Consider the following 12,996-nt stretch of genomic DNA (forward strand, 5'->3'; position numbering starts at 1 on the left):
AGGATCAGCTCTGCCTTTCCAACTTCAAGTAGATTTCTTGGTCCCGGGAATTGATCAGCCAAGCTGCATGGTTTTCACTCCGGCTGACTTCCGAAATACCACTTGCAATGCCCGGACTCCGACATCAACTGAGGATGCTTTGAGCAGGAAGCAGGAGAGGCTATAGTCTTGAATTTCTTGGAGTGTTCCGCTTTGGCACATCAGAAGGTGGCATTTATCTCTCTCTCTCTGTCTCTCTTTTTCTACTCTTAACTTCGAAATCTCAGCAACACAAGAAAGCTTCAGCGTCGTCTTATTGGTGGCACACTTCTCGGAAAGCGTTATGAGGGGCATTTCTAATTTCCATATATGAACCAGTCCATGATGGAGCAATGTATACTTGCTATGTTCACGACTTCCAGTTAATGGGCAGGTTTGTCTACCTTTCCTTTTTATTGGCAGGTATAAGTGAGGTGAGGCTGCCAGCTTATAGGGGGAAACTACCTAAGTAAGTGTGAGAACCGTGGCATGCGGATGGTTCTTGACCCTTCAGGATGTAGGGTACCTTCAAGTGGTATTTGGCGACCATTTCGCACGGCTCCCAGGCTATACGAGGCAATGTAAGGCAATGTAAGAATTGGTTGAAGAGAAGGAGGACCTGGGGTAAAGTCCCGAATTTCGAGGCGCAGCCCCATCAGCAAATTACCTACTTCTACCAGTTTACCCCGGGGCTGTCCACTAACCGAGTTGACGGAGTTTGAGGGTGCTTTCCCTTCAGCCACAGTATCATCGGGCATCCATCCGGTTTGAAAGGCACCCCAGACAGCTTTCACGGAACTTCGTATGGTACTTGTATTAGTACTGCCCCGAGTCTGAGGTTGCCTTCAAAACTTCAGGCGTCCATAAGTAGTACTCGTACGTGGTAGCCCTTTCGAGCTGGTCGTAAGAATACTGGTGGTGAGAGTGTAGTAAGCTCTTATCCCACTGTACTCCAACCTCGCTAGCACTGATGCCCCAACTGCCGACTGTATGAATGTTAAATCCAAGGACTTTATCGCAAAGCAGTCTACCAAGACATTCCTAAATGGGTGTAGACACAAGGTCGCTGATAAATCGGAAATTCGAGCATTTCCACGTAATGCTAGGAAAGCTCAAAACGTATTGTGCCTTGATCATTGGCCTTGATGAAGCTCAATATGGAAGTACAGAAATGAGACTTGAACTTGTTCCATTCCATGGGTTGGCCCGTGTTCCAGATCTAGAGGACTAATAGTGTGGGGATGCTCGAGCGCTGTACTGAAGAAAGCAGGCAATGAAGAATATAGCTAATGAACAGTCAATTTCTTTAATAGGTCGGCGGGCAGCCCATTGGCCTTGGTTCACGCAAGCTGGAGATCCAGAATAGAATAGAGGACTAAAAGAGGCAAGAACAGAAAGAAAAGAAAAGAAAAGAAAAGAAACCTTTACATTTCAAGGGACCTTGGCACCGCCGAGGTGTGTTGCAATCAAGCTGGGATGAACAGCTCCTTGAAAAACGATGTAATGGTTCGCAATTCAAGGCACCCAACCCCTCAGCAATTTGACTCCACAGAATTAACCCCATAGACCCATTCTCTACTGGTTGAAATTGTACCATACTGGCTTGTCTTAAAAATATCTCTCCGCTGGGTAGAGTCAAAAACGTCGTGCTGTGATTCAACATCAAAAGGATCAAAAATGAATTATCATGGTGATGGACGGCGAACTTAGAAATGGGTTTGAACTTGAGCCAAAGAAGCCTCGTGAGGCAATGCAAGATAGACGACACCCCTGCTATGAGTGGCTAAGGACATGCGACACCCGAGGGTGCTCTGCTCCCTCGACCGCTTGATGATGAAAATAGGCGGCTCTTGAGGTGTCCTCCCCTCCTCGATATCATCCACACCAAACAACAATAGCGCGTGCGTTAGCTATCGATGTCATCCTCTTTATCATGTGTTCGCAGGGCTCTAATAACCGAGCGGTGGATGGCATGTCTTCTCGCTCGGCTGCACCAGATGAAGAGTCGGCGCGGCCGATGGATTCCCAATACGCGCAAGTCCCCCCTGATGCTGAACAGCAAGCCAACTTCGAACAGCCTCCCTGGCTTGGGTTTATGGGATCCTTTAGTCATTTCGAGGATTTGTCGGCAACTTCATTGCAGAGTCCCCTCAGGCATGAAAGTCCTGGAATCGACCCTGCGGGAAAGGGGGGAACAATGAAGGTCGGCGACTGGGCAAATAGGAACGATGTCGCACCTGGAGTCAAAGCTCCTTGCAGCAATGGTTCGACACTCTATTCATTTGCTAATAGTGAGGGATTGTAAGTGCATTTTTGTCTGTTTCCATCCTAGTCTGGCCTGACACGAGGTTTAGCCGGAGGCCCGGGATCGAAGTTCAGGATCCTATTGCTCTGGATGGTTACTCCGGGGGAGATGCCCCAGATTCCTTATCCAGTCGCGGACGCCAGAGGAACGTGAGTGTATATTGACCTGAACCATTTCTGATATTGTGATCGTCTAACAGAATCATTAGTGAAGGGGCCTCGTGGGATTTTCAGGGCCTCATTGCTCAGAATGCTGACTCTGGGAACATTGCCCAAGCTCATCATCCAGTTGCGGACATGGGAGTAACGTAGGTGGACGTTGACCTGACTCTTTCCGAAGATTGTGATCGTCTGACATGATCCTTTAGTGAGGATTCCTGGTGGAATTTCCCCGTCCGGTGTATTGACCCCTCGATGATTGTCCTGGCTCCTTCTTCAATGGTAGAGGGCAGAACAGCGTAAGTCGATATCATTCGCGTCGCTTCTGAGTCTCGGTTATTTGATAACGAGTTAGGGAAAGGCCCTTGGCCGGAGGTCAGAGCCAGACGGTCGCAGACATCGATTCTAAAAGTATTGGTTCGACTCAGACTTCAACCGAGAATGGCACGGCAGAGTAAGCGGATGAGAATCCAAATCCCTCTGAGGCTCAGCAGTTGAGACTGACGTGGCATTAGCGCCAGCAACTATTGCATCGAACACGATCACCTCCTCAACAGCGGCACCCAGTTGAGTTGTGCTTGGGGAAGTGTATGGCTTCCTTTGCAGACAGTGTCAGTCTGACGAAACACGTAAAGGGACATCGTGAGAAGTCAGGTGTCATCTGCCGCTGGAGAGGCTGCGAATACTCCCACCCATTCGCTCGCGCTGGTTCTTTGACGCGTCATGTGAAAGACAAACATCTAGATATGAATCACTGGCGTTGTGATCACTGCGAATTCAAGTCCAGTCGGGGAGATAAAATTTCTCAACATAAGGGCAAATGCCCCTAGCTGTCTTGATGTTCGAAGGTTCGTCACCGGGGTGGGGTTCTTGAGCCTCTCCTGTGGCCCTCACCTTCCTCCTCTTCACCTGGGCCCAAGAAGGATCGCAAACGATCTTGTTCTATTTCCTTAATATGTTGTGTTGGAGTGAGTTAGTATTCTGCAATCAACCAGAAGAATAGAATTCCCATTCACAATCCGAACAAAGTGCTGTAGCCTTTGCCACGGTAAGAAGTAGGAGTGGAAGTAATAGAATTCAAATGGTCTGACTGGCGAATTTGCATGTCAAAGTCTCCCCATAAAAAGATAGAGATGTCAAGGACATTTCTTTCCAGCGACTTGTTTGAATAGTCAGATTGGCTGAACCATTCTCAAGAGTACAAAGCGCTCGAGCTAATAGTGATTTAAATCACGAGAAAGGGAAGAATTGATTGAACCAGACTCTAGGGGGTGGAGGAGGTAAAGAGAGATCCATCGATTGCGCCTTGAGATTAACAGGGTGAATGAAGCCAATTTCAAATTGCCCACCTTATAAAGTCAACTGGTACTTCAGGGTGAGAGGGGAAATCACACTTTACCCTGGTGAATCCGATTGATGGCGCCCTGCCAGTGGGGCGCAAATTCCGAGTCGAATACGCTTGCCTTATGTATAATTACAGGAAAAAACGTGCATGGAAGGAAATATTGCAGCTAAGTCTGGTCCCACTGGTGTATCAGTGAAAGAATACTTGGTATGCCCAGATACACAACACCCCAGTTAGGGGTTATTGACAAGGGTGGGACAGAAAGTGACAACCGCGCGAAATCGCTCGGGCGCACCACCCTAACTGCATCAAGCTAAACCGGCCGGGCTTCACCCACATGAGCCACTTTCTCTCATCCCGCTTTCGGGTGTTGTTTAAGTCCTAGGGCGAATACTTTCCTGTTAAGGGAACCGATAACTAGCCAAATACTCTGAGAGGAGTTTAGTGTTTTGAGAAAAAGTTGAAGGTCGCATGAGGACGTAATCGGGCGTCTCACTGACTCTCCTTGGTCGCCCTATGCAGACCTCCCGCAAAAGTTAGAAAAAAAAGAGAGGGGGCCAGAAAACAAGACCCTATGCGTTACACACGTACACCTGTGTATTTTATAAGCGAGAGGCCCTCGCGTCACCGCCTGGATGCTCGTTTTGTACCAGCGTCTTCCACGATACGGACAGAACTGGATATCGCCCGTTTAACATTTATACCTACTGGCATGAAACAAAGCTTTCAGAAAGAAATATGAGATGAAAACTAGCACAGAATTCTACTAGCAGTTCTGCGGTCTAGGCAGTAAGTAATTGGCCATAGGTTCGTCTAGGTGTTTAGACTCTGCGTCACGTTTTCTATGCTTCCAAGGAAAGGACGCAGAAAAGTCCGGATGGAACAATAAAGAAACATTAAAGAGCATCATTTTGGTAGGTACGGTGAACAGTGTACATGTGTCTCTTTCGTATAGGAAAGAGGGAAATCTACATGCTCTCTCTGAATTTTTATCCAACCCTAGCACAGCCTACAGTAGGGTTGAAAAATCAGAGAAAGTAAAGCACGGAAGCCAACTATATCCCAAAGACGACTTTCTAGTAAGATATGTCTGGGCAAACCGAACAGGGTGAATTGGGTATTCGAGATTGAAGAGACCTCCGAGTCCCCACAACGTGCTGTGGAGTTAAGTTGGACCCACAGGGCTAAAATTTATAAACAACAGGCTGTTCTACTTAGAAAAGAAAATTATCCGTGGCGGAACAGCCTTAATGGCTGCAACATCTGGAGTGAAATTGGCACGCCGCTTTAGCCCCAATCGTCGATGTGTGGTGACCTTTTCTCTGAGGCGATGAGCCTCATTAGTTTGGGGGACATGGCTGTTTACCACCTCTTGGTCTCAGGGAGATTACATCAATATCAAATTTCAGACTCCCGTTGAATAAATATTCGCATGAAGGGCACGCGAGCGTTGTCGTGAATAACACGACTGATGGGAACCTACCATATTGCAGGGATTGCACGAGCCTGTAATAGTGCCTATAAGGGGCATCGTGCGCCGATGAAATTTGGGGCCCAACTGATATATGAGTGCACCCCGGGCCCGGGATCGAGGAAGTATCCGCGCACTTCAGTTTTCAATATACTTCCATGTTCAGGTTTCATTGCTTGTAAGTAACTTGCAAAGGCAAGCTGGATATTTGTACCAACTCATCAAGTCATGTCGCTGGGCTCCTTGCGAAATTTATTGCTCTACCCCTGCTGAACTTGATGGATCATATATCGTCTCAGAAAGGACAAACAATAAATGGGCTACGACAGTCTAAATCCTCTACCATTGGTCGGTCCGTCATTACGCTCCTCTACTTGAGAATTACTCTAATTCAACAGGCAGCACCGTTTTCAGTAATTCCATTCGCCTCGGGAGTAATCACGCAAACGGGATTTGAAAGCCTCATCACTCCTCCAGGTGATCTGTAGACGGTGAAAGAGAAGCATAATTTCCTCACGTTTTTGCAGCTTTGGCTTCCATTATGCCTCTGACACCCGAGACCGAGGCTCTGGCGTGCGTCAAGCTTGGCGGTGTTTCAACAGCAAGATTACTGTGCCCGATGGCTGACAGTTGGGCTGTAAAACACGCTCTGAATTCCAGGTACATGGTATTGGCTAGTCACTCTTTTGGACCGTGGTAGAAAATGCCCAGCCCCGCATTGAGTATCAGTAACGCGGCCTATCATCGTATGTTTCGGGGAGCTGAAGCGTTGGGCCGCATTTGAATATGCACTGGTTGTGCTTGAGGCCCACACCGATATATAGGACCTGTGATTCGCTGAAAACCTTGCACTTGGATCTGCAATCACAGTTGGCCAAGGCCAGTGATCTTTCTTTGGATTTGCTAACCCCCACCGGGGTCTAGACGCGGAGACAGCGCTAAAGGGTTCTATATTGCATCTAGAAGGAAACAGTCATGGAAAGACCGAGAGAAAGGGTTCGTTTGAATTATCCTCGTACCAAAGCCGGTGATATTGGATACAGGAGTCTCTGACTCATTGAAAAGAGAAATAAAAGGATAGTAGGTAAGAATACAGGGTGTAAGAAGAAAAGAAAAAAGAAAAAAAAAAAGGCATTTTGTCACCGTTCCTTCGTCACTTGTATAAGCGTCGTGAAAAATTCAACCAAAATCCGACATCACGACTTCCAGCTGAACAATTTCCGGAATCGTCTTCGCTGTGATAACGACTTCCCGTCTTTTCCGTCCCCAGCCAGGGAAACGGAATTCTGAAACTTCCGCTGCAAATCGTCCAGCGCTTTAGCAGGATGTCCGCGGAGGCCCATGTTCTCAGCGTTGGCCGCGGCCAGCACGGATTGAACATGGGGATCAAAGAAGATGGGAGAGTACGGGTCGTCAGGGTCGTAATGTTGGGCATAGGTTGGGGACATGGTATTTTCGTAATAGGTGTCGTAGGGAGAAGGCGGCCGCTCATCGAGCAAGATGCCGCGGTCACGCTCGTCAACGTTGGACCATTCGCCGTTTGCGTAGACGGGAGAGCCTGGCTCCCCAATCTCGCTTTCGAAGGAGAATGTTGGGGATGATGGTGGGATGGGCCGTGATGGCTCGGCTTCAGCCTCAGGCTGAGCTGGCCCTTGGGGGGGTTTCGTCATGTTCTTCTAGTCTCTCGGAGATGGAAGCCATTCGTCCCCGGGGCACATCACCAACCAGGTCATGGTAGTTTTGATCATCAGGATTAGGGGAACTATAGGGCCAGCAGTTCCCTCCGTGGAGGGAGTAGTCGGATAAAGAGCGGACTCGATCATGCATTCGCGGTGAAGATGAGGGAATGCCTTGATCTTTAGCCATGCTGTACGTTGACGAAAGGGAGGTATACAGTGATCGAGAGGAATAAGGGGATGGCAATGAGGCATCCGTGAATTGGGAGAGAGACGCCCGTTCCATTGTCTCGTCGATCGTGAAAGTGCTAGACATCCGAGAGTCTCGTGTGTGGTCTCCGGGGAGAAACGGGCAAGTATCGACGTCTTCAATGAAAGAAACAATTCTTGCCAGGTCCAGTGACTTTCGCGGATTAAGAATGTCAAAAGAAGTCCCCTCGTGGGAGATGGTGGCAACGGCCTGCGTGCTAGCCAGCATCGCGTCGGATGTCTGGGAAACCGGAGGCAGAGTTTGGGCCTGTGCCTGGATCTGCCTCTGCCGAAGCTTTTCGCGGAAAGTATTCTAGTTTAATGTGTTAGAGGGGGCGGGGAGACAGTATTTATTATTGTTTCAGGGGAAAACTCACCAGTCGTTTCCTATTAGGCCTGGGGCGCTTCAGGTCCGAGACATGCACTCGTGGTGCCTGAATAGGAAAGGACGCTGCATATCTAGTTAGTGGTTTAATTTCTTATCGCAGATGCTGCATGAACTACTGATTCCAAAAGGGCTTACCCGACGGTAGATCAAAGGCGTCGTCTTGCTCACTCCGCTGCGATACTACACTCTGCGAATACGAAGGAGACAATGGCGGCGGACTGGAAGCCCGCGATGAATCGATTGAAGCAGCGTACAAAGGGAGACTTGGAGGCGTTGGAGAACGCTTGAGATTTACAGTAGCGGGTTTGCGTTTCAAGATTTTGTCGCGGCGATCGACAGGGTCGTCCAGGAACTCGGTCGACGCAAGCTGTCTGCGATAATCGTGTAGTGATAAGGCGCCCGTGAGGCCCGCAGAACGAGGCGCTAGAGATACTGCATCTGCAGAAAGGGGGGGTTGAAGGAGTGTAGACCGCATGGGGATCGTCCATGTCTGCCGAGAAAGTCGAGCTATCTGGCAGATCGGTATCGGACCATGCGCCGGTAGAGTCGGTGTATCGATAGAGTTCGTGATCCATTACAATTCTAAGCAATGGCGTGCGAAAGTCAAGAATCCCGAGAGTTTGTTTTCAAAAATGAGACTCCAGATCGTTTAGTGTTGTGACATATCCATTAAAAACCCAAAGGTCTGAACGCCCGCACTCTATAGATCGGATTTGTTAGGGCGGGGGAGGCTGCAAGGGACATGATGTATCCGCTTACCAGTTCACCGTCAATGCAAGGTACAAGGAGTCGAGATGAAGTTTTAAAACTTGTTCAAACAAGCTTGCGCCCTTTTTCTTCAAGAAAAGAAAAAAAAAATAAAAATAAAAAACACGAAAAGCAAGAAAAAGCCAAACGGTTATATCCCCTACGGCAAATTCGGGACCGGATGACGGTGCCTGGACTTTTTCCCCTCGGTCCACCTCGAACTCCACATGGGTCTCGATCCGACTGGACTCAGGAACGCTGGGTCGAACCAGTTGATGGGCATAGTGGTCTTCTTAAGTTACCAGTGGTAGACGTCACACACCATCTTCTGGCTTGGGGCACTGGGCGCGGGAGGAATTATAGTCTTTCAAGGGCGAAAAGTCGGTGTCGCATGCATAAGAATGATGGAAATAGCGTTAGTGTCTTAGTCTTCACAACCCAAAGTCGACCCAACCATGACCAATTGCCCCCCCTTTTTTTAATGATTTGCTGTTCCAATAGGGACGAGCCCGGGGGGTGGCGCGACAGAATGACTTGCATAAGGATTGGGGTCGTCTTCGCTCGAGGCTTTACAGCGTATCACAGCCTCGACTTTGCAGACATCGGGTGATCTTAGCGTGCATCTTAGTTCATCTCTAGTCCGTTCCACCCCCGGCCAATCAGCCCCATGAACTGCCAGTTAAACATCATCCCGGTCCACCCGCCGGAGAGGGGCCTAGCCAGTCGGAGGGCAGAACGAGCATGGATGACCAAGAATCCCCCAGGGCTGAGCAGAAATGACCTTGGGCAGACATAGTCATCCGCACTTGGTTGGCTGAGCGTCGCCCATGTGCTTCTTTGGCAAACCCCTAGGGCCCATCACGGCGACCCTGAGAGTACAGGACATGTGGAGTGCCGAGGTGAGTTCCAAGCGAATTGGAAGGTGATGCGTCGCAAAGTGGTGATGTAAGTCCACGCCCCACACCTCCTCGATCAAGGAACTCGGGCTCGACGCTGAGGCTCTCGGAACAATTCCTTTCAACGTGTCCATGGATCTGAGGTGTGAAAAAGAGGAAATTTTCCTAGATTTCCCTGGTCGAAAGGCCTGGTGGAGACGCATCTCGTACCTGCCCAGCGCCGTGATTCATGATTATGCATCCCAAGGGAAACAGAAATTTGCTTGTGGGGGAACCTCGAACAGGTACCCTGAGCACAGCTCTACCGTCACACTAAACCTCCAGAAATGCGATCGACAGAGATCGACTCTGCCACCGGGCACCGGTTTCACTCAGCCCCAGTGGCGCATGCAAGTAGTTCACCACAGCGTTGGATATTCTTAGATTCTTCTCTTCTCCATCCCACCCTCAGGCAACCGTTGCCCCGGCTGGACGATACTCATGATAACTGATGTCACAGTATCCAAATCAATCACAAGTTTCTGCCTCGGGGCCTTTCAATATGTGCCTTGTTGCCGGCCACGAGCCGTTTGCCACCGCGGGACAAAGTGTGATCGGTCACCGCGATGCCCCATTGCCCCATTTTATGCGGAAATTACTATTGAAACCCCATTTTGAATCCCTTCTTTCATTTTGTTTGTCCGCGCTCTGATTCGTCAAATCATTGTCTCGAGTTGAGGCCTTGTATATTTGGGGAACCCGCATCCCAGTTAACCGGGACTTGCAATATTCGAGATAAGTGGGGGGGATCGTCTTGTGTCGCATAGGGTGACGAGTAAAAGCAATGCGTATTGATTCACAAACTATTCGGCAGGACCAATCACCCAAGGACAAATGCTGCGCTGGAGATCACCATCGACTTCCAAGTTTTGTCTTGGAGCCGTGTATGATGGTCGATCTAGACTCCCGCTCACATTTGACTTGACGAATGGATTGCGCCTGTTCTGTTTATTGATCAGGACAAAGGAAGCATATAACCAGTATCCCTAGGCTACTCATAAATCTTTCGTCCTATTCGGCACTCTCTCACGTTGAAATCGTAGCCTTACTATAAGGATGGCGCCGGTGGTGGCAGGACGCTGAGATCACACACATCATGAATAGCACGCCAGCCTGGATGAAGGCCAATTCAGGAAGGCTCGTTGATGAATCTGGGCTGGGCCGAGCCCCTGAGAGCCTCACTACAGTACTCTCGTCCAATCTCAGAATTCTTCACGCCTCAAAGAGCGTGTCCAGCCCGCCGCGAGAGCAATTGTTCACAAACCATCCCAACATCAGCCCTGCGCCCAGACGCAGACGGAGCTTATGGTCTTTTGCTGAAGACACAAACAGTCAGCCTGTATCCGACTCATTAACAATCGAAATCGCCGCCTTGTCCGTGCTAAATGGCGTCACTGTCGCCACCGGCCCAAACATTTCATCTGGGGCCCAGACACTCGCCCGCGGGACGTCGAGTTAAAAGCGTCGGTGGCACCAAAAAGCCACCCTTGAGCCCTGGGTCTCTCGGCAACGCCGCCTGCGCTGCAATCTTGACGTTCGGACTCTTGCCGAAGCCGCTCGATATAGCCCAGCACGCGCTCCTGCTGGGCCTTCTCACCTGAAGGCCCGACATGCGTCGGATCCCGTTCCCAAATTTCAGCTTCAAGATTGCATCCGCCATTAGGGCACAGAACGGCGTATATAGATTCATCTGGACCAAGAGTCATGATGTATCAGTGCATGCATAGCAGTTATCAAAAAAGGCCCCTTCGATCGCGACCGGGAGGACCCGGTCCAGGTCTATGGCGTCGAAGATAACCAATACATTCTTATCCCCGAGCTTCAGGATAATGGACTTGGTGCTTTTGCCCACCACCCCGGCTATCTTGGTGCTGACGGGCAGACTGCCCGTGAACGAGAAACCATTTTGACCTAGGATGTTCGACGAAGGACTGCGGCACTGACCAAGACCAGGGGCGACTTAGACAACGTTCTTTGGCAGAATCTCCGAAACAAGGTCCATGATCCGCATCAGCGTCAGCGGGGCTTGCTCTGAGGGCTTCAGCACGGTCGTGTTTCCGGCTGCGATCGCAGGTGCGACTTTACAGCCTGTGTGCACCTGGGGCCCGTGGAAGGGCACGATGGCTGCGCAGACGCCGTGTGGCTCGTAGTGAACAGAGACGTATAATGCGCCCTGGTCGTAGTGCTCTCCTGGATGTTTGTTGACTATACGAGTGTACTAGCAGAAGATAAGAATCAAGGTTGCTGCATTGCCCTGGAGAGCGTCGAGGCAGGTTTTGCCGTTTTCGAGGCATAAGAGCTCGGCGATTTCCTCTTTGTGCTGCTCTGGTTTGTTAATTGAATAAAAAATTAGATTTTTATGAAGAATCTGGCTTGAAATCAACCCTTTGGGCCTCCGCGCTTCCGCCATCACCAACTGCCCACAATGTCAGTTCCGGGTCCGTATGTTGGTTGGACATAGTTCGCCGAACGCAATGGTCTTCCATGGAGATCCTCCGTAGCTATGCACGGCTGACTTTATACATACGCAGCGTAATTCCACACCAATTTATACAAACATAATGATCGGGTTCCATTCCCCATCTTGCGGATCAGGACCGTGGCGTTTTTCTTGAGAGAAGTGATCGCTGACCAGGGAATGAGACTTAGGTTCTTATACATATTTATGGGGAGGAGGCTGGCTGTATCTTCCACACCGATTGCCTCGGAGTGCCGGCTCATCCGCTGCGGATCTAAGCAAACACAGGCTAGCTTGGACTGTCCGCGGGGTAAGGAAGGCGCTTGACTCGTAACCAGGAAGTTAGCGGGGGTAGCCGCACATGCTGCTGTAGCGCGGGTCGGAGGGGTTTCGTCGTTTGACCATCGCTTGCGAATAGCTTTTGTTGTCTATCCAAGTCCAATGCAGCCATAACCCGCGAACGTCAACGTGAGCAAAGGAAGAGTATGGCGCGTCGGGCATGGCCTTTCAGCATGGCGTGGCTGCCTGACGAACTGGACCCCTGTCACTTGCAACGCCCCCAACTCTTATGGCTGAAATAGTAAAGGCACTTCCCCTCCTTTTGATTCCCAACCCGCCTCCACGGTTTCTTTATCGGACCTCTTGACTAGACCCCATCGCAAGGCGATCCTTTGGTTTGGCGATGGCTGATTCTCCTAGCGGTTCAGCATACAAAAAGAAACGTCACGTATTCGGACGCCTGAAAGATATCTTGCCAGGACGGAACAAAGACAAAGACACACGTCCAACTACCCCAGATCCAGTCACTCCAGAGCTCGCCACCTCCCCAGGCGCGAACAGCGACCCAGCGAAAGCCGAAGCTGATAATTCTGAAGCTAAAAAGTACAATGCGAGGGATCGCTGGCAGATGGCGTACGACGCACTTAGTGAGAGCGACCGGGACACTTTGGCAACTCTTCTCCCCGTGGTGACAACCGCGCCTCAGGATGCTGGTCGAGCACGGACTAGAGAGATATTTGACCAAGTAGTCAAGGCGACAGAGACCCAGTACAAGGAGGATTCAAGAAAGAGTGGCACTCGGGCAACAGCCCATAAAATATTAAACTGTGTGCTTTCCTTTCAGGATGTTGTTGACAATGTGGTGAAATTCGATCCGACCGGGTACGCTTCAAGTGCTTGGGCGATAGTCTCGCTCGGATTGACGGTAGGTCATCTCACCGATAAAAAACAAACATAAGCTAATGAT

General features: G+C 50.0%; 5 protein-coding genes across 5 annotated transcripts; 2 read left to right on the forward strand and 3 right to left on the reverse strand.

Annotated features, from left to right (window-relative positions):
• Window positions 1-1,951: 1,951 nt before the first annotated feature.
• On the forward strand, window positions 1,952-2,323 carry N7468_006981 (uncharacterized protein; the record flags this gene model as incomplete). The annotated part of the gene is made up of 1 exon (XM_058476277.1): window positions 1,952-2,323. One exon carries the CDS (start codon window positions 1,952-1,954, stop codon window positions 2,321-2,323), a length of 372 nt encoding a protein of 123 aa, XP_058329167.1.
• Window positions 2,324-6,493: 4,170 nt separating this feature from the next.
• On the reverse strand, window positions 6,494-8,085 carry N7468_006982 (oxidoreductase, short-chain dehydrogenase/reductase family; the record flags this gene model as incomplete). Its single annotated transcript, XM_058476278.1, has 4 exons — window positions 6,494-6,973; window positions 7,023-7,535; window positions 7,600-7,673; window positions 7,746-8,085. The coding sequence occupies 4 exons, from the start codon at window positions 8,083-8,085 to the stop codon at window positions 6,494-6,496; spliced, it is 1,407 nt and encodes a 468-aa protein (XP_058329168.1).
• A 2,539-nt stretch (window positions 8,086-10,624) lies between these two features.
• N7468_006983 (uncharacterized protein) lies at window positions 10,625-10,982 on the reverse strand (the record flags this gene model as incomplete). The annotated part of the gene is given in 2 exon segments (XM_058476279.1): window positions 10,625-10,713; window positions 10,727-10,982. 2 exon segments carry the CDS (start codon window positions 10,980-10,982, stop codon window positions 10,625-10,627), a joined length of 345 nt encoding a protein of 114 aa, XP_058329169.1.
• Window positions 10,983-10,994: 12 nt separating this feature from the next.
• Window positions 10,995-11,751, reverse strand: N7468_006984 (uncharacterized protein; the record flags this gene model as incomplete). The annotated part of the gene is made up of 3 exons (XM_058476280.1): window positions 10,995-11,231; window positions 11,259-11,510; window positions 11,677-11,751. 3 exons carry the CDS (start codon window positions 11,749-11,751, stop codon window positions 10,995-10,997), a joined length of 564 nt encoding a protein of 187 aa, XP_058329170.1.
• Window positions 11,752-12,432: 681 nt separating this feature from the next.
• N7468_006985 (uncharacterized protein) lies at window positions 12,433-12,987 on the forward strand (the record flags this gene model as incomplete). The annotated part of the gene is made up of 1 exon (XM_058476281.1): window positions 12,433-12,987. One exon carries the CDS (start codon window positions 12,433-12,435, stop codon window positions 12,985-12,987), a length of 555 nt encoding a protein of 184 aa, XP_058329171.1.
• Window positions 12,988-12,996: the final 9 nt, after the last annotated feature.

This window comes from Penicillium chermesinum (assembly GCF_028974085.1).
Source record: "Penicillium chermesinum strain IBT 19713 chromosome Unknown utg000005l:1.0-4115287.0:1.0-4118363.0, whole genome shotgun sequence".
Lineage (NCBI taxonomy): Eukaryota > Fungi > Ascomycota > Eurotiomycetes > Eurotiales > Aspergillaceae > Penicillium > Penicillium chermesinum.